The sequence below is a fragment of the Schistocerca americana genome, chromosome X, assembly GCF_021461395.2.
Source record: "Schistocerca americana isolate TAMUIC-IGC-003095 chromosome X, iqSchAmer2.1, whole genome shotgun sequence".
Taxonomy (NCBI): domain Eukaryota; kingdom Metazoa; phylum Arthropoda; class Insecta; order Orthoptera; family Acrididae; genus Schistocerca; species Schistocerca americana.
Window position 1 is genome coordinate 161,564,834 of NC_060130.1, and position 21,409 is coordinate 161,586,242.

Here is a 21,409-nt window from a genome sequence, read left to right on the forward strand (position 1 = left end):
CAGCTATGAATGGCAATGAAAGGTCATAATCAAAATTCTGGAGATTTCATAATTATCGAATTGGATGGGCAAAGAAGAATAATGTTGATAAACACTTCAAATCAGAGAAGCACTCTGTTCACCAGTGGGAAAATACCGCTGATTCTCAAAATAAACCATCATCGGCTGGAAGCTTAAACACAGCCAAAAGAAGGAAACAAGGAGAGACCTTTGGGGGAGGGGGGGGGGGGGGGGGGGAGCGAAATTTTTGCAAAAGCAAACATTAGAGTCAAAAAACTCCCAAATCACCACTTCTTTTTTAGAAAATAAGTAAACTTTGAGGCTTTGCATTTATGTTCTTAGCACAACAACCCTTTAAATTTATAAGTCTAATCATTTACAAACAAGCAAAAAGTTTGATGTTAACTTCATCAAAAACAGATGCCACATTTTCTAGTCCATCTCTGCTTGCAAAGTGACAGTTACAGATCATAAAATACTCTCAGGTATAAAACTTACTAGGCCTGTATTTCACATCTTCAGCTTCTTTTGACACACTAACTGATCTTTCACGTGAAGATGGGTGGACATCTGCAACACCTGTAAGTTTACAGCAAAATTAGGAACTCTGCAAAATATGTTGAAAGAAGTCTATCTAAATATGGACAGTACATACAGACTTACACAGTAAAATCAACACAAGAAACAAACAGCATAAGGAAAACACACACACACACACACACACACACACACACACACACACAAGGAGGAAAAGGACGAGTGATTAAATCTAATGATACTGGGAGGGAACCAAACAAGGAAAGAGGGCACAAATGGATGGCAAGAGAGTGGAATGCTCAAGAGAATAGTTTGAAGGGTGGGAACGAGTGGGGGTTGGATGACACATGCCTAGCCAGGATGGGGAGGTGGGAATTGTGGTGATAGGAGTGGACGGGAAAAACTGGAGATGATACTGCAGTGACATAATACGGCAGGGGAGGGGAGGGGAGGGGGGCAGTTTCCGGGTATGTAGAGGTGGAAGGGGGGAAGAGGGAGGGGGCAGTAGATGTCTGCATCCGGCCTTTATGCTTGCTTGAAATGCTTGCAGCATACTGTTACACAAAAGTCCGGCAGATAGTAATATATTCATTTTGGATGCAGGGAGCACCTGCATTCGACTTCTGTCACGCTCATTCAATCACCCCATACTTGAATGGCCCAAATGTCCACTCTAAGTCTGCATGCAACACTGGAAGCAACTTGAGCTCGTACACAGCATGTGTATTCATCAGATTGTCGGATGTACATTAGGTGACATAATGGATTCCTGCCTGTAAGACAATTCTCTTTTGCTGAAGCGAAAGTTGAGACAGCAGGAAAGGTGAAAGTACTGGATAACTGGGATGTAGAAGAATTAATTATTAATCCAAAAAGTTTCTACAGTTGGTTGAGAATGACTCGAAACATAACGAGTAAGGGGCATACACTTAGTACGTCCAGCAGCTTTCAGAAAATGATATCTTCTCATGAGTGTCTGGAAAGTGAGTTAACATTTACTTTAACATTAAGTGACATCAACTGATATAAAATTTGGACATAGTTTTTAAATGTTACAATACATTTTTTCTGTTATTGACATGTTCTAGATGCTGCAAACTGACCATTATTACAAAAGTTGGTGGTTGCTTGGTTTTTCTGAGAAATTTTTAACTGTTTCCAAATTTGCTTTGCTGCATGACAGGGCGGCCCTGCCCTCCAAACCCCACAGTTCTCCATTCAACCACAGCTTGCTTCCTCCAAGCATTCATACTCTAATATACCATGTCCAAGCACGGAAAGCTCAAGAATGTATGAGAGAGAAAAATCCCCAACATGGACTTCTGCCAGAGACACTGGCATTGGGACAGGTTGTGCCAGCCAATTCTGTGGGAGGGCGTGCGTGAACTGAGAAAATGGAGTGGGGATACCAGGCCGGGAACTGGGGTCAAATGAATTTCATAAATGTTTAAGTTTTAAGCCTAATAATACCACTGGAGGCAAAGTCACTTTACACGGCTTAAATAACACATCCCCCGAAACTTGTGGCTTGGCTTGTGTGGCTAAATGACACAGATAGCCATAGAGTAGGTTCAACAACATTGGTGGGTAATTGGTGGAGCTTCTTAAAGATGATTAACATCTTTTCAGTAACTGTGGGAACAACAGTCTGGATGGTTCATTTAGCTGGCCTTTTAACATTAGCCAACATAGTCTTGCTACAATGGTCATGCAGCACAGCTGAATGTTAGATGTTCTGTGCGTCTCTGAATATCACATAATAACTAGGATCGAAAAGTTATGTATCAGGGGCTATAGACTAGTATCACTTCCAAGTAATACTATCATGGAAAATGTAGGAGTTGCAATGTGTGTAAAAGTTGGACACGAAGTCAACAATCACTGAAACAAATAGTTTTTTGTTGATCACAATCTACACGCTTGTGCTTACGAGTTCCTGCTGCAGAATACTTCTCTGACACTTTTAACAGCCTACAGATGTCCTCTATGGGAAATTTCAGTTATTTATGAGAAATCTAGATGCATTATTGAGCTACCTGTCAGATAAGAACAGTTAGCAGTTTGAGTAGATTTCAAAGTAGATTTTTTAAAAGATAGGGACAGGAAAAATGACCTATCATCAATATTTGGGTGTTTCAATTTAATTTCTGTAGTCAATTTTTCAACTCATATGCAGCATGATAGTAGGACACTGATTGATAACATTTTTGTATAGAGTTTTCAGGCTGAAATAATTAATGTTTACCCAATTGTTAATGCTCTACCTCATGATGCACAATTAATGTAAATAAACAATATTGTACTTCACCACTCTGAGGCAGGTTCATACAATTATTAATGAGAATAGGATACATTGTTTTAAAAGAGGTGACATGAGATGATGAATATATAGAAAGAGATATTACTGTCAAATTCAATTTACATATGCAATATGCATCACTGGAACAGGGAATTTTTCCCACACGGGGTAAAATATGCAGCTGTTAAACCTCTTCATAAGAAAGGCAACAAGACAGACTTAAAGAATTATTGTTTAATTTCCTTACTGACAGATATTTCCAAAATACTCAAAAAAGTAATGTATTCAAGAGTAGTCTCACACTTGAGTAGAAACAGTTTACTTAGCATATCACAGTTTGGATTCAAGAAGAGTTGCTAAAATGAGAATGCTATTTACACCTTCACTCATCAAATAGTAAAAGTCTCAAGTAATAAAATATTGCCAGTTGGCATTTTCTGTGAACTTTCCATAACATTTGATTGTGTAAATCATGTTACTCTCTTACAAAAACTCAAGTTTTATAGAACTGATGAGCATACACACAACTAGATTGAATCATACATAGAAAACAAAATGCAAAAAGTGTGCTGAATGATTCAAACATGTCGGAAGGGTAGAAAGTTTGAGCGACCGGGGAGAGATCACAATGGGAGTCCCACAAAGTTCAATTTTGGGTCCACTCCCATTCCTCATATATGTGAATAATCTTCCACTTAACACCCAACAAACAGAATTGGTACTTTTTGCAGACAATACTAGTGTTATAATAATTCCCATCAGATAGAAAGCAACAGTAGAAATTGTAAGTGACATTTAACAAATAATTATAAGTGATTCTCAGAAAATGGAATCTTCCTAAATTTTGAGAAAAACACAGTATATTCAGTTTTGTTACAACATACAGAGTCATACCAACAATTGATGTAGCACCTGAGCAGAAGTCAGCGAATAGGGTAGAATGCTCCCATTTTTTGGGCGTATATCGATGAAAATTTTAACTGAAAGAAGTGTATTACTGAGCTTCTCAAACAATTAAGTTCAGTTACGTTTTCTCTTCACACAATTGTCAAATGTCGAAACAAATTAATTAATTTCCTGACATATTTTGCATATTCCCATTCAATGTCTTATGGAATAATTTTCTGGGTAACTCAGCACTTAGAAACAAAGTACCGATTGCACAAAAGTGAGCAATAAGAATAATGTGTGGTGTTCCCAAACCAATGTCATGTAGGTACCACTTCAAGGAACTAGGTATTTTTAACTGTGCCATCCAATACATATACATTCACTAATGAGATTCATCATAAATAATCCATCACAATTTAATAAGAACAGTGATGTCCATACAGACAACACTGGAGGCAAAAATGATCTTTATTTCCCATTACTCAAGATGTCAGTGGTTCAGAAAGGAGGTCAACATTCAGCAACAAAAATTTATTATCATTTGTCCAATACCATAAAATGTCTGACAGGTAGCAAAGCAAGTTTCAAATCTAACCCAAAATAATCTCTCCTGGGGAACTCCTCATGTTCCACTGACAAATGTCTACACAAAAACTTAAAATAGATTTTGTGTGGTCCAGCCTTAAAAAACAACAAATTGAGAAAAATGCAGAAATGAGGAAAACATTAAAACCTAAATATGAGCAAAACCATGTGTAATTGGCATATATGATTAAAAATCTTAATGTTCAGCAATAAATTGTTTAAAATCTGTGTAAGTGAAGGAAATTAAACATGCAATACATTGTTTACACAATAATTTGTGGTAATAAATTTCATCAGCTCTTAAAAAATCATAGATATGTAACAGCAAATCAAAACTCGTCACGAAATTAACGCTGTTATCTGGGTACAAGGTAATCAAGCTATTTTTTGACATGCTACGAGAACAAATTACACATCAACATGCATGTTTTTGAGAGATATTTCCTTGGTCCTTACCCATAAAAAAAATAAAAATTGACCAACATTGGTAATTAAACCGAAAACTGTGAAGTACAGTGAAAGGCGTCAGACTGTAACATGTGGGGGTGTGCATTTTCCTACTGTAGCCAATGGCAGTGAAGCATACTCTGGTAATATATGAGTGCAGTGACCTCTAGTGTATTGCTTGTAAACTTTTCCTTATTCACTGTGCCACTCCATCTCTATCTTGTTATCCCCACTGATAATGGTGCCCCAAGCAGGCAGCAAATGTTACTTCTGAACACGATGTCGCATGAGTGCATCATTGATTTGTAACATAGTTATTATAATAAGGAATGTACGTGGTGCCATAACAATCGATAGTAACTACAAAATTACACCACATCTGTGATTATTTAGTTTTGTAAGGACCCTCGGAGATCAGAAATGGTGCATTACAGGACGGTTTATATACTATTCTCTTGTAACATACAGACATTTACTGAATAATGCCATTTTCCTTTAACAACACCGAATTGCCAGTAACTACCAGAAGACCTGACCTTTTACAGAAAGACCTTGTATACCTACCCAACGAAGTACAGTTTTGTTCACTACATTTTCAGCCAAATCGGTGGAAAGAAGGAAACTTATATGGAATGTAATACTCACATTATTTGACATATCAAATAAGCCACCAGAACTGTAGCTTAAGGGGAAACCTAACAAACATGATGATAAATTGTCAAAAGTCATAAAACTGTTTCCCAACACAGGAGGAACCAATCTCACAATTGTTGCTAAACCTGAGCCACAACTTGTGAAAATCTTTAACACGTTCACTTTTGAAGCAAAAGTAATTACATATACAAAAACACTCACGTATTAAAAAGTCAAGTTAGGTGTAAGAACGGGAGAACTCCATAAAAAATTTTCAAGAATCAAGGAAAGTGCCTAAGACAATAACAACAGACAACAACAGAAATATATGCTTCCCATGCATGAAATGTGTTTACATTCTCTTGTTTTCAGTGGAATAACCTGCCAGTATACACGCACATACTCAAAAGTATTTCCTCATTAACGAGTTGCAACTTATGTCATTGTGTCAGCGGATTCGGCTATTTTTAGATGTATTTCACAATAATTTGTGTCTCTTGTTGACTTACTAATGCATAGAATACAAAAATGTAACTACTCCATTAATGAAGTAGAAAATAATTAGAAACAACCATTATCCTAACGATACATGTGACTGACTGCTTTCTCACCGCCTGGAGCGCTAGTATCACTCTAACTGTCAAACGGTAACAACTTTCACATCAGAGAATGTCGTGACCATCTACTATTTGTGTCTAGGTACAGCAAATCTCGTTGCTGATCAGTTGTGGTCGGCTGACTTCGGGTTTTATGGATCAGCAGCTCGTAGAACTTCGTGATGGTAGATAGTCAAGGCTTAAGTGGCCTTTAGGACAAGGAGCTTTTGATTCATTCCACGTGAAATTCAAAATTGTATGTTAATTACTGAAGATGTATCGAAGTTCCTAGGCTGCTTATGCAGTTTTTAGGACCTACAGTTTACAGTAATGAAGGACTTAACAAAATTTTCTCAACAGTATACCCCATAACTAGAAGCAAATGAAAGTTTTCTCCAAACTACAAGCAGTTTTTCACAAGGAAAGTGTTCCAGTTCTTATTACCTTAACTAAAACTATAAGTTTCAGATTACAGACTACATAAATAGATTGGTCTGAATCCTATGTTTATCACTGATGGCTGCACAAATGTCATGGACACATGTTTCTTTCATTAACCTGGAGCTGAATTTGACCTTTAAGTAACTTCTCTCGAGAAGTTAGTATACAACTACAGCAGTTTACAAGTAGCTTTGTATTTTTATGTAAAATTCCTTTCTGTAGGTTGAATCTGCCAATAACATAAAGCCTTGTAATTATATTTCAAAACCCTGGAGGTGCAGAAGTATTTACTGGTGTATTGCACTGGAGTGAAGAATCAAATTCAGTGGACAGTCTTTGTGATACAAGCTAGTTAGGTTAATGAGTCTATTACTATAGGATGGTCTATACATCATGGTCGCCACAAGTTTCCCCAAGTGAAACTCCCTGATATTTCCCTAATTTCCTGACAAGTTTTAGCATTTTTCCCTGACAAATTTTGAGATCGAGGGTAACTAACAGCGTAAGTTAACAAAAATATATAAGGACTTCTGTATTTCCAAAGGTGTGCGCAAAAATCTTAAGTACTAACATTGCAACATCTTTTGTAATGAACTATTTTCAGATGGAGAAAGCAAGGGAAATGGTATATCTGTTTCATTAAGACCACTGATATTATTTTATTTCAATACAGCGAAACTCACTTGGTGACAAAAATACGCATTTCGTTGGAGCCGCAAGACAGATTTAAAATACCTTCACTAGTTTCAGAAATAACCTTGGAAAAAAGTAGGCCTCTTGAAAGAAGCGTATAAGACAGGGAACAGTTGTCTAAACAAACACTATAGGTGACTGCCAGTAAAATGTTGATTCTACTATGTTCGTTATTGTGAGTTACTACCCACTGTGTTACGTCTATTATTTTACAGATATTGTATGGTTTTTCTTTCAAGAAATACACGAGTACATAGCATGCAAACTACCAGCAACTGGCACAATTTTCTTCTTCTTATTTTCCATACTTTCTAATATATAAACTACTTCTGAAGTGTCAGAATGTACTAGAATAAATAGAATGTCTATGAAATGCCACTCTGTACAATGTACTTGTGGTGAGACAGTCGCAATTCCTGAAATCCATCGCCCGTGGCCTCTGGCCTGTCCAGGAGCACTGCAGTCCTTAGTCCAGGGAAACCACAAAAATCCGATGCATTATGCGACATATGGACAGACCCGGACTGCGGGCAGATCGGTGAGACTAGATTCGATGGGCAGGGCCTGCACATTAATGGGAACCGAATGGCTTCAGATCAGCACGCCATATCCTTTATAGAGATATCTGTAGAAATGACCTGCAGTTTTGGGCTGTTATGGAAGTCCACTCATGCCACAGACACCATGTTAATGAAATGAGATCATGGTGATCACTCCATGCAACAGGTAAGTTGCGCAAATACTCTGAGAATCAGTAGGAATAAAAATAAGTAGCTGCTCACCGTAAAGATGATCGCTGAGCCGCAGACAGGCACATAGAAAAGACAATCACTCTCTAACAACTAAATTTTTGGTTATTGCCTTTGTCAGAAAACAACAGCACACACATATTCATACAATCACTCAGACACATCTTGTACACACATGACCGCCATCTCTGGCCGCTGCGTCAACCGTCTATGAGACTCAGGTCCAAACAAACCACTCCTCATGCCTCCCTGCTTCTAATCAGCAGCTGCTAGGCTAGCGGCAAGAAGTGGTGGCAGCAGTGACTGCAAGCTGAGGGGAATGGCAGAAAGGGGAGAAGTAGTAAGAATGAGGGAGTAGGGAAGTCATGCGCGTACTAAGTTGCGCCCAACCAGTGACGATGCACGATATCTCAGTAAACATACCATTATATCTACTGAGACAAAAACTAGATTTTTCTGCTCCCCCCACCCGATATTTCCCCAATTTCCCTGACATATTTGAAATTCCGATTTCTAGAACTTGTGGCAATCCTGTACATAGCTTTCTTAGAGTACGAAACATTTTAACATTTTGAAAATTGGGTGAACTGTCTTCATAGTGCCCTCAGTGGTAGTGACCTAGGAAATTTTCTTGGTAAAGATATTTCGCATAAATTGCTAGTAAGTTGCAAATTTTGTTGCAGAAATTCATGATTATTGATTATGAAGATTACTTTAGTACTGTACATCATTGTGAGCTTTTGAATAAAACTGCCATGGCATCTGATTGCCATTAGTGTTTTTGCTGATAAATAAAAAGCAAAGAAAATTTTCATTGCTAATGAAGACATGTTTCTTTGAGACAGGTTTTAAACTTATAAATGTCTCAGAAATGAGATGTTAAACTGTACATGCAGCAAATGAGACATTTAAGGCATTCCGTATCAGATTGTTCAAATACATATACAGTATTTTTATTTCATCAGTTCCGATTTTGATGTAATTTGGAATACATTACACATATATTTGGTATGAGAGGAGAAGAACGTCATGGCAACATCGTTCTTTCCATAATTTTCTGCATAAGCGAGTTTCAAATTCATTGGGAAAATTTTGATTATCGCCCCTGTATCTTGGACAACTAGCTGATATATGGTTTTATTAATGCCATATGTTGCAGTGCACAGACTGCAACTATATTTTTCCATTTTTCACATGAGAGTTGTCTTCCCATAAACAAATAACAATAACCAAAACAACCCAGCAGTATAGACTACTGTTTGTGAGCTTTCACTGTCTGCCACCAGAAAGCGCTACGAGCTGCAGACCCAAAGTCAGCCGAGTGCAATTGATTGGCTCACCCAATTGGCACCAAGATTTGCTGTCCCTAGACAGACACATAGTTATTAGATTGTGACTGCGCTGAGGAGTCAAAGTGGACCATTCTGTAGTATTACCAATGTGCATTGTTTACATGTCAAACTTGTCACTTGCTCTAGTGTAAAAACAGCAGGTTTCGTGAAAGCATGTGTATACACACAGGTTTTCCTTCACAACAGGTACTTATTTATAACAATTAATATGAAATAACGTTAAGTCTGCAGTGATTTTAGTGTTTCTCTGTCCCAGAAATCTGTTACATTTATAAGAATCTGTCTGCCATCACAACACATTAAACACCATTCAGGACTGCAATGGATACGAAAAATTGGAGGGGGAACACTGCTATCAGCTGCAGCTGGACATTAAACAGAATCAGTGGCAATGAATCAAAATGTGTGCCGAATTGGGATTCAAACCCGGGATCTCATGATTACTAGGCAGGTGCGGTAACCAGTGCGCCATACAGGACACAGCGTTATTGCAACTGCACAAACTATCACAGTACACCTCACGGCCGATCCACACTCCCACCGAGCGCTACCTATCTGCAGCCATGTCCATTACACTCCTGATCGCTACTTAGAGATTCCCACAGGAGGTCGGACGCATTTGTGGAATCGTACTGAAATAGTCCGTGAAGTGCGATAACACTGTGTCTTGGATGGCGCTGTGTTTACCACACCTGCCTAGTAAGCACGGGATCTCGAGTTCGAATCCCGGTCCAGTACACATTTTTGCTCATCGCCACAGATTCCGCTTAATGTCCCATGCAGCTGCTGGCAGTGTCCCCCTTCAATTTACTTATGGTGTTTCACGGCTGTGGGATCTGTGTGGTGTCTGTTCTTTCAAAGGAACAGACATCATGCATTCAAATAATATACGAAAAATCCATTGCACATATGTTTACTGAACACGTCTTTTTTAATTGTGATTCCACACATAGCAAATGGAGAAGCCTATGTCGGTTGCAGTTGTTAGAGGCACGATACATTCCAGATTCTGTCGACAGGCTCTGAGCAGATCTACTGTAAGTAAAATTAATATACAGTAGTAAAGGGCGTACAAGGTATAACTATACAGACTGAACATAAGTGGAAGCCGTGGTCACTCAGTTCTCTACACACCGGTCACATTAGCTGTACACTGGAACATGGCACCAAGAAAGTTTGTTGTTTATCACTGTATATGCTAGAAGCCACTGCATTAGTGTTATGTCTGGCTGCAAGTGGAAAACAAACATGCAAGATGTTACAAACATCTGAGATCTTACCATCTGGCAATTTTCACCGTATTCCAGTGTTTTCAGTTTATTTCACTATGTAGGCTATAAATTTTTGTTATTTATGAGGCGGACATAAAATAAAAGAACTCTCAAAACTATGTGTTTTAAGGTATAATTTGAGGCCGTAGTGTGTTGGGGAATAGCTCAATAACCCCTTACATCATTAGCAAAAGTTACAGTCTTTTAAATTACATACCCTACAGTATTACTAGTGGCAAAACCCACTACTTTTCCTAATATGTCTATTATACAACATAAAAATTTGAAATTTCTTTCTCATTTGTTTATGGATTTGCGATTTGGTTATTTCAGTTGATGTTATGAGTGTTGGTAAAATTGCTATTTAGGAGGAGAGGAATGAAATTCTCACACCGACTGATTTATACCTTCTGTGCCTGTTTATACTTTATAATACAATATTTTATGAATTTCAAATGTTTCATAGGCTTTGGTCTGTAAACTTATTACGTGTTAGTGCGCTGGCTGTTGGATAACATAGCAAGTCGCCAGCCAATAAAAGCTCACTAGCTGTAAATGGCCATTTCCTTAATTCTGACCAAGCACACTCTTTGAGACTCAGTGTTTGAATTTCAAAGGTGGACAATCAATCTTGTTGCTGATTACAGTACATCAGGAATACATTCAAAAAATGAGACCAAGTTATAAGTTATGCAAGAAAAGGTGGCAGCTGGGCATCTTTGTCACATATTGGCTCAGTCTGGAATACTTCACGTCGACTTTACTGTTTTTCCTTTGCTGCCACAACCTAGCAGTAATGGTTGTGCTGGCAACACCAATCGTGGATTACGTCAGCATTTCCTCTCTCACATCTACTCTCTCCGCAATGGCCTAAAATATTCCCATAACTCAGCAACCACCCATGGTGTGAATAGCTGTTCTATTGATTTATGGAACAAGTAACTAACCAACTAACTGCATAGGAGAACGGCAGCTGATTTTAGGCCCTGGGGACATGCAGTTCTACTGTATGGTCTAAACATCATGGCAATGCCTTGGGTAAAATATTCCTGAGGTAAAATAGTCACTCCTTTCAAATCTCCATGCATGAAACAGAATGATATCATAATCATAAAAATAACAAATCTGTCACTGTGGATTGAAGCATGTAAATGGGGAAGTTGTCAGTGACCTCACAAATATTAACAGAATTGAATATGGATAAAAGTGCTACAACCTTTGGCACACTCACTCACTCCAGCACTCGTGTTGATCCACACAAGCACTTCATATCACATGCCGTAAAACAAAGGAGAAATAGCGGCAGATACTACACCTGGGAAGAAAACAGAAGGAAAAAAAAGACAGCAGATCTAAAACTATGGCACAGGGATATGTGACTGGCTAACAATTTACAAAAAACATAGGTGAGCCATTCACCCTCATTAAGAACATCTCCCTAAAATTACTGGAAACAAGTTGGAGAAATAACAAACCCTTAAAAGCCTCACTACATTTGTTTGAATGTCACTTAAAGTAGAGGGCAGATCTGCAGCAAATCTGCTGCTGCCCTTTGGTCCAAAAATAAAAGAGTGTATTAAAATGTGGCCGACAGTGGTCTGTACGCTACAAGCACCACACATTAGACGGTCGTCACGCCGGATCAAAACGTCATGTATAGGAGGACTGTGGCTTATGTGAAGATGACTAAGGAGGACTGCATCCTGTCTTTGTAGCTGAAAGGAGGTATGCCATGGCCACATAGTGGGCTTTACTGTATGCAGCTTATTATCTGTCACTTTCAGCCACTCCTCCTCCCATCAACACATGACTCTGTATTGCAACAGCAAGACGATAGTATGCAGGGGGATGGCACACTTAAATAGGAGGAGGAGGACCACAACATGCCTTCTTGGCTGCTACCTCTGCCCTTTCTTTCCCCGCAATACCCATGTGCCATGGTACCCAACAGAAAGAAACCTTCCCTGGCTGAAGAGAGCATCCTGGATATTCAGGACTGCTTTATCTGCTGGGTAAAAGCATTGTAGAGAGTGAAGAGCACTCAGAGAATCAGAACAGACAAGGAATTTAACACCTGAAGCACATGCCTTCTGCTCCAGTGCCTGGAAGATCGCATATAATTTGCGTCGAAAATGGTAAAGTCTCAAGGCAGTCGGCCCTTGAGGACGCGATCAGAGAAAACAACCAAATTTAAAATTACTCTGGACCTCTGGTGTAACCGTGGTGGCAGGCAGTTAAAATCCCAGAATGGTGGTGTGTGTGTGTTCCACACCAAGTGACTCCAGCACACACTGCACACAGATCCCAAATGGCATTGTTGCTAGTGGACACTAGAGAAAATGCATTCCAGAGGTGGATGAACAACAGTATGGTATGCAGGTGAAGTCATAACTGCAAGAAACTTACAAGAGTGATGCACCATGAGAAACTTCCATCGACGAAGAGTGGCAGTTCCCCAGCCTCAGCATAGAGGCCTGTAGGCACCTGTGGCCAGTCTAATCTCCTCATGATGGATAGCGTCAATAATCTTCAGATAAGAAGGCCTTACTGACCAATAAACTGCACACATCCATAGTCTAGCCATGAATGCACAAAAGCCCTATAACACTGGAGCAGAAGTGCCCTCTGCTCCCCAAGACCTGTGGCTAAAGCACTTTATAATATTCTGGATTCTGGCTTTCAGCTCTCTCAGGTGCGGTAACCACAACAATTTGGAGTAAAAAATAAGGTCCAGAAACCTCAATGAGAGTTTAAAATTTAGAATGGTGTCCCTCATCTGCAAGTCAGGTGAATTAAAAATACAACGAGGATGATTAAAATGCACACACACACACACACACACACACACACACACACACACACACGCACGCGCACACACACACACACACACACACACACACACACACACACACACACACACACACACACACACACACACACACACACACTTATCTGAAAACCCACCTTTCCAGCCCACTCCTCTAACTTCTGCACTGTAAGTTGCAACTGACTGGTCACTGTTGCAAAAGTGGAGGTGATACAGATAAAGGTATAGGTAAAATCATATGCAAACAAGTATCAGTATACAGGACTTCTTATCACAGAAGCGATACTGTTTATGGCTGTGGAAAAAGAGGACAACGTCCAAGACACTACCTTGAGGAACACAACTCTGGTGCTCAAAATGATCCAACAGCACGCCACCAACTCGAGACCTAGAAGAGCGCTTACACAGGAAGGACCATATGAAAATGGGGAGGTGGCCATGAGAGCCCCACAGATGGAGTCGCACAAGAATATTGTGTCTCCGAGTAGTGTCATACATCTTACTGATTTCAAAGAATATGTCACGACAGTGCTGTTTATGTAGGAAAACAGCCACCTCTAGTAGGGTCAGATTGTTGACAATGGACCGAAATCACCGGACTCCACACGATGGTTCATCATTTGCTCCATTCCTACACAGCTCATTAAGATGAAGATCCGGTAACTACTGGGACACATGCAGTGCTCTCCTGGTTTGAGGAGAGGTATCAGAATTGCCTCTCTCCAAAAGTTGGGAAAGTTGCTTGTCTGCCATATAAAATCAAAACATTCCAGGAGGATTTCCTGTGAAGCTGCTGGCAAATGTTAAAGCACACAGTACCGGATTTGGTTGTGACCAGGTGCAGAATCAATAGTCTCAGACAGTGCTGATTCCAGCTCCCACATGGAGAAAGGGCAGTTGTAAGACTCAGAATTGTGGTAGCTGAAGTTCAACTTGCACTTCTCTGCAGTCGCATGGTTGGGGCAAAACACTGGATCTTGGCTGGCACAGACAGTAATCACTGCAAAATGCTCTGCCATCATCTGAGCGATGTCTCCGGGCGTTGATTGGAGACGCACCTATTTCAGCACTACGGCTATCAGTGAAGAAGGGGGATGGTTGATGGACTCCAGGAATGCTTGCCATGGCCTTTTCTTGGTCTCCTTAATGACACATGGAGCCTCGGCTCTCGCAACCCAAAAGGCTGTGAAGTTGTCTGTTGTTGCTCTCCTTAATGATGCATCGAGCCCTGGCTCTCACAACGTGAAAGGCTGTGAGGTTGTCTGCTGTTGGGGTGTACTTAAACTGTCGAAGAGCCGCAAGCCTGTTCCAGATTGCTGAGCAGTGCTCACTAGTCCATCAAGGAACAGGTTGCCTCCTAAGATGACCTGAGGACTATGGGATGGATAAGTCAGTATCATGATACATCACACTGTGATGTGGTCCACCTGTTTCTGGACACTGTTGCAGTGTTCAAACGTAGCTAGCTTTTGGAGCAATAGCCAGATAGTCCTGCTGACGATCCATTTTGGTGGCTCCTGTGCAGGTAATGTTCCAGCCACTAGATGAATGCAGAGTGGGAAGTGTTCACTGAAATGAAGGTTGTCAATGACTTCCCACTGAACAGAGTCCACTAGAGCTGGAGAATTTAGAGAGAAATCAATAGCCGAAAAAGACCCAGTAGCAGCACAGAAATGAGTGGGAGTGCCTGAGTTGAGGACACACAGCTCGTGAGACATCATGAGGCTCTTCAAAACATAACCCTGAAGGCAAATAGAGGTTGAGCCCCACAAGAAATGATGGGCATTGAAATCTTCCAGTAGAAGAAATGGTCGGGAGAGTTATTCCATACAATCTATGAGAGCCTCAGAGTCTACTGTATCTTGTGGGCATAAAGTGAGCAAACAGTCATCCTCTGATACACGTGGATTTCAGCTGCAACTACTTGTAGGTCAGTAGCCAGTGGGAGATTAGAGGTCTGACGCACATTATTGACAAACACAGTGACCCCTCCCTTCTGCCTTCCCCCAGTCAGGTTGTCCTTGTGGTAAGAGGGTATACGCCTGTAGTACAGGGCCATCAGAAGTTTTAAAATGCATTTCCTGCATACACAAGCACACAGGGCATTCCTGTACCAGGAGTTTCAGTTCCTCCAGATCTGTCCTGAACCCAATAGTGTTCTGCTGTAGGATGGGTGCATCTATCATGGGTGTAGCACAATCACCCAAGAATTTTTGTCAAGGAGGGGAGCCCGCAACAGTTGGATGCTCAGCCTTGAGGCAAGATGATTGCCCTAGACTGCCATGAAGGTCCATCACCTCTGAAGAAGAGTCGAGAGAGACATCAGAGAGGATGATGTCACATCATTGGACTATGTATTTCCCATCTCCGTCAGTGGGTGCTTCTTCACCTTCAACTTTGACTTCTTTGTCTGAGGAGGATTCGGAGCCAGAACTGTGGTAATGGTAGTGGCAGTGCTGGACGATGGGCCAGACAATCTTTGGAGGAGCAAGGACCCATGCAATGTCGGCAACCATAGCCTTTTCTGATGTTCTTGGGGGAGGGACAGACTTCAATATAACTGCAGCAGCACTAGTGAATTGACAAATGCAGGTACTAGTACTGCCAGTAGTAACATCAATTCATGTAACAGTATTGGATTTCTGCACTGGCTGTTTAGGAACTTAAGCAAACAAGGTAGTGACTGTTTGGGGCAACATGGCCTTGTACATCTCTTTGGCCTCACCATAGTAGATGTACTTCATAGTCTTAACCTTTTGTATCTTTTGTTCTTCAAGATACATGCTGCAGTCACAACTCCAGCCAGGCTGAATCCCAGTGCAATTCACAGACTTCAAAGGAGGTGAACAAGTGACTCCTTCATGGGCAACCTTACCAAATTTGTCACAATTGATATCTCCATGACACTCAAGAGTAGTATCACCACACCACTGGTATTTAAAAGAGCGCATTGGGTTTGGGACATAAGGCCTCATGCTTAGGTAAACAAAACCTGCCTTAATGTGCTCAAGAAGTTTCGTGCTATTGAATGTCACGATAAAGGAGATGGATTTCAGAAGATCCCCATCTACCCTCTTCACAAAGTTTTGCACGTATGTCAATTATACCTTCTGGAGCCCACTCATCGTTCAATTCCTCCTTGGGAACATCCCCCAGATCACTGCATGTCCTAACATGTTTGCTGTAATTCAAGGTGGTGTGTATCTCAGTTTAAATAGCATGTTCCCGAAGGCATTGAGCTTTCTCCAGGATCTTAACTTGTTGGGAACTAGAAGTTTCTACCAGCAGTGACCAATAACACAATTGCTTGACTAATTTTAAAGTGCTAGTAATGCCTTCTAAGCCTTTATGAATATAGAAAGGCAAAACTTTATTGAAGCTATCCTCTTTCCTTTCCAGTATTAAAGACATTCTGATTACCAGCATCCATTCTGTTACTACAGACAAAATTTTTGGAAGGAACTCCTGAGCCAGGAGGACTGGCTACACGAGCCCCCTCATTTTATTGGATGTTAGTACCTACCAGCGGCCCACCCTTTCCACTGGGAGGAGGACAGAATTTTGAAGGTTCTATCAAGCAGCTAGGGAAAGAAAAGTCTATCTGGATAGAGCCCTGTGTGTCTAGGTAGGCCTTATGTAACTCCAGGTTCCCCAGAGGTTGCCCACTAATGACTGTTTCACATCAACAGCCATGCATCTCATCAGCATGCAGCACGTCTTGAGATTGGAGGTTTTTTATAGAGGTTTTGGCCATCCTCACAATCTGGACGGTCAAGCTAAGATCCCCATTCCCTGTCACACACAATGTTCCACCATCACACCACATGGTGGTCACTGAAGCATGCCCAGAGCTTACGGTGAAAAGAGGACTGGCGGTACTTACCATTCCCCAGGGTGGCCAAGCCTGTATCCAGCAAATGAATGCTGGGCCCTTGAGGACGAAGGTTTATATAGTAGAAATTGGTGAAGTGCAGCAGCAGGAAGGACAGGTTTCTGGTTATGTGAGTACTGGGATCTCAAAACAAAACCAGATACATATAATGCAGGAGTAGGCCTCACAATGAACAAGAAAACATGAATCCAGATAAACTACCATGAAGCACATAGTAAATTCGTTGCCGCTGCCAAGATTGACACAAAACCAAGACCAATGACAGAAAAAATATATATGCCTACCAACTAAAAATGTATCCGAGAGATTGAAAGAGTATATGACGAAAAACGAGATTTTATTCAGTCTGCTAAGAGAAATGCGATGGCTTGACTACTACAATCTTAATAATGAAATTGCAGAAATCATGACTGGGTTGACAAACAATAGACGCAAGTAGCAACTACCCAGTCCACTTGCAAAGTGATAGTTACAGACCATTAAATAATATCAGGTACACAACTTACTTTGTGTCAGATTTTCAATCTCTTTCGGCACACTTTTTTCACGTGATGATGGGTTGTCATCTGCAGCACCTGTGGATTTGTAGCGAACTTAGAAACTCTGCAAAAAACTGTTGAAAGCAGTCTGTCTAAATACAATACAAACATACACTTACATATTAAAAACAATACAATAAACCAACAGTAGAAAGTTGGAACACACACACATACTACATGGGAAAAGGAATGGAGAAGAATCTAGTAATATAGTGAAGGAAGGGGCTGAAAAAGAGTCCCAATATAGACTGCATGAGGGAGGAATGCATACCAGCAATAGTGAGGGATGGGAATAAGTAGGGCTGGGCAGATACACACCTGGGGGGAGGGGGGAGGGGGGAGGGAGGGGGGGGGGGGAATGACTGCAGAATTATGACTAGGTCAACAAACAATAGATGTAATTAGCAACTACCCAGTCGGCTTGCAAAGCCATAGTTACAGACCATCAGATAACTTCAGGTACACAACTTACTTTGTGTCAGATTTTCAATCTCTTTTGACACACTTTTTTCACGCAAAGATGGCTGGACATCTGCAGCACCTGTGGATTTGTAACACACTTAGAAACTCTGCAAAAAACTATTGAAAGCAATCTATCTAAAGACAATACAAACATACACTTACATATTGAAAAGAACATAATAAACCAACAGTAGAAGGTTGGAACAAAACCATACTACACATGGAAAAGGAATGGAGAAGGCTCTAATGATATAGTGAAGGAAGGGGCTGGAAAAGAGTCCCAATATGGACAGCACAAGGGAGGAAAACATACCAGCAATGGTAAGGGATGGGAATAAGTAGGGCTGGAAGGATACATGCCTAGCGTGCGCGCGCGCGCGCACGCACTCTCTCTCTCTCTCTCTCTCTCTCTCTCACTCACTCACTCACTCACTCACTCACACACACACACACACATACACACACACACACACACACACACACACACACAGAGAGAGAGAGAGAGAGATTGATTTTTTTTGGGGGGGGGGGGGGAAGAGATTGTGGAGATAGGAGTGAGTGGGGAAAAACTTAGAGGTGTGTGTGTTGGGGGAGGGGGGGGGGATAAGCCAGGTAAGTGTCAGCCAATTCCAGGGAACCTGGTGTAGGGTAGAATGGATCAGCCATTTTCTTGCAGGGTGGGGGTGGGGGGAGGACTGAGAGAATGGAAGGAGCAATTTGGGGGGAGGGGGGGGCTGGGTAATCAGGTGAGATGTCTTGAGCAAGGGAAATGGGGTTGGGGGTCCGAGTCAAAGAGATGGGAACTTCAAATTGCACTTATTGTAAAAACATACACTGTTTTCATAATTTCAGTATTGACTCACACACACAAGCTTGTGACCATCACCAAATTTCATCAACCGTTTCAGTGTTAAGGAAATAAACCCAACAAACCATTGCTTGTAACACTGTGGCATGGCTTGTGTGTGCCACTTACATAGTTACACATGCAGCAGGTTCAACCATTTCGGCGGGCATTCTATGGAGAGATTCTTTATGATGGTCAGCAACTTTCTTGGTGGTTGCAGGAATAACAGTATGTATGACTAACGGACTTAACAGTAGCCAACATGGCCCTGCTGTGTCTGTAGCACAGCACAGCTGAATACAAAGGAGTACAGCAGCTGTTTTATTTCCTGGGGACAAGCAGCTCTACTATGTAGTTTGTTCTGGCGTAACCATAAGCACTGGAACGACGACAAAGAACGGAAGACCAGAGAAGGCGCTAAAACGACGTCAGCCAATGGTGTGCAGATTAGGACTGCACCACAACAGGAGCACCCTTGAGCCGAAGTGGACGTAAGCGCCCCTCCTGCCAGCCTCGGTCGCTCAGATCGGCTCTCTATATGGGCATTAGTGGACAGTATAGAGTTGTAGACCGGCACTCCCAGATCAGTTATCAGTGTTGTGTGTCAACTTGCAGGAAACTTTTGTATAGCAATAACTTGGACTTATGTTGTAGGTCGCCCATCGTTTGCGACACCATTGTCAATACAAGTTAAGTATTGTCAATTTGCTTCATAGAAATAAAACTTCTAATGTTATTTGCCTGGATTATTGTATAGCATTCCGAGAACACAGCATTCCTTAGGCACCCTCTATACGAGATGAGTGGGCAAGACCCAACAACTTGCAACAAGTCTTCAAGCGAGCTACGTGCCAACAGCCACAGAAATATGTATGTTTTTTGTGCTGGCACTTTCATTCTCTCGTCTTTACTTTGGAGGAGCACATATTGCTCTAACAGCTTCTTCTCGTTTTTGCTGATCAGTGTTTTCAGGTGGGTGCTGTAGAAAATTTCTTTGATTTTGAAATTATTTAGATTGCTTGCCTATTAATTTTTTACATTTGTGTCCTCCAATATGCCCACTAATCCTGTCCCACCCCCTGCTGAAGCGCCACAGCCGCAAGCGTTAGATGCCATTCCTGCACTACTCAACACGGTGCAGCAACTACTGGCCAAGGCTGCACACCCGACAGAAGCACCGCCTACTGCAGTTGCTACACCACCTTTTTGACAGTTTCATGACCAAGAAGAGAATGGCTTGAGTGGTTATCACAGAAGGTAGAATGCACATTAGGACAAAGGGACAGGAGGGACGAAAGGAGAAGAGATGAGGAAGAAAACAGGAAGGGCGAAGGGGCAGGCAAGAAGATGAAGACAATCATAACATTTTACTGGTAAAGATTCTATTTATAAATTCACCATGCTCATTTCAGAATGACATGCAATTGCTATAAAGATTATATGTGCGGAGTGCTTTCCCACATACATATGTAGTATTTCAGTATCATAATTTCCACAGACACATAATTAAAAAATAGCTAGTACCAATTTCATGAGTTGTTCCAAAAACAACGAAGGATTTCTCCTGAGATGGAAGTTATTTTATTTTATGTCGCTTGACTAATGCGATCTTAATAACGAAATTTCAGAAATTCCGAACAGGTTTAATAACACTAGATGCAATGGGCTAGCACATTGTCTACTTGCATAATAATCACAGTTCACCAAATTATTTCAAGTGTACAACTTACTGTCTATCATAGCTTCAGTCTCTCTCGTCACACTAAGTGATCTTGTAAAAGGAGACGCGCGGATGTCTACAGAACCTACAAATTTGTAAAAAAATTAGTAAAGCAATAGACACATCAACTTCACAGAAACTGAATAAGAAACCAAGAGTACAAGGAAAATAAATACGAACACACTTGAGAAGTACGAAATAATAGTGGACCAGAAGCGAGCAAAAGAAGCCCAGAGAGAAGAATAAGAGGGTGAAACATGTTTCAGCCAAAAGGGAGATGGGAGAATGTGGGAGTGGGAGGATATGCCTGAAGAGTGGGAGGAGATAGAACAGAATTGGCAAGTACAGGGAAAAGTGCAGAATGAAAGGGGATATGAAGAATGAGGAAAAATGGAGTAGGTAGAGAGACCTGATCTGTGGATCCTGAGAAAAAGAAGAGTGTGAGAGTGGGGTGGGCTGGGAGAGCGGTGGCATGGGCAGGGCAGTGTGGGAGAGTGGTGGCATGGGCAGGGCAGTGTGGGAGGGTGGGGCAAGAGTTGGCCCAGGCTGGTTCTTGGGGCAGGGCAGGGCTAGAGGTAGCATGACAGGACAGCATTGGTGGGAGTAACATGAAGGGAAGCATGGGTGG

At 41.2% G+C, this 21,409-nt stretch overlaps 1 protein-coding gene across 1 annotated transcript in view; it reads right to left on the reverse strand.

The window, feature by feature from the left end:
- LOC124555880 overlaps window positions 1-20,829 on the reverse strand; it is a 244,877-nt gene extending 224,048 nt beyond the window's left edge. The window contains exons 1-4 of the mRNA XM_047129941.1: window positions 20,792-20,829; window positions 18,225-18,293; window positions 17,720-17,788; window positions 499-579 (exon numbers count right to left, since the gene is read on the reverse strand). Of these exons, the coding sequence (XP_046985897.1) occupies window positions 499-579; window positions 17,720-17,788; window positions 18,225-18,293; window positions 20,792-20,801 (229 nt within the window). The 5' untranslated portion in view covers window positions 20,802-20,829. The remainder of the gene's footprint in view (window positions 1-498; window positions 580-17,719; window positions 17,789-18,224; window positions 18,294-20,791) is intronic.
- Between the last annotated feature and the right edge of the window lie 580 nt (window positions 20,830-21,409).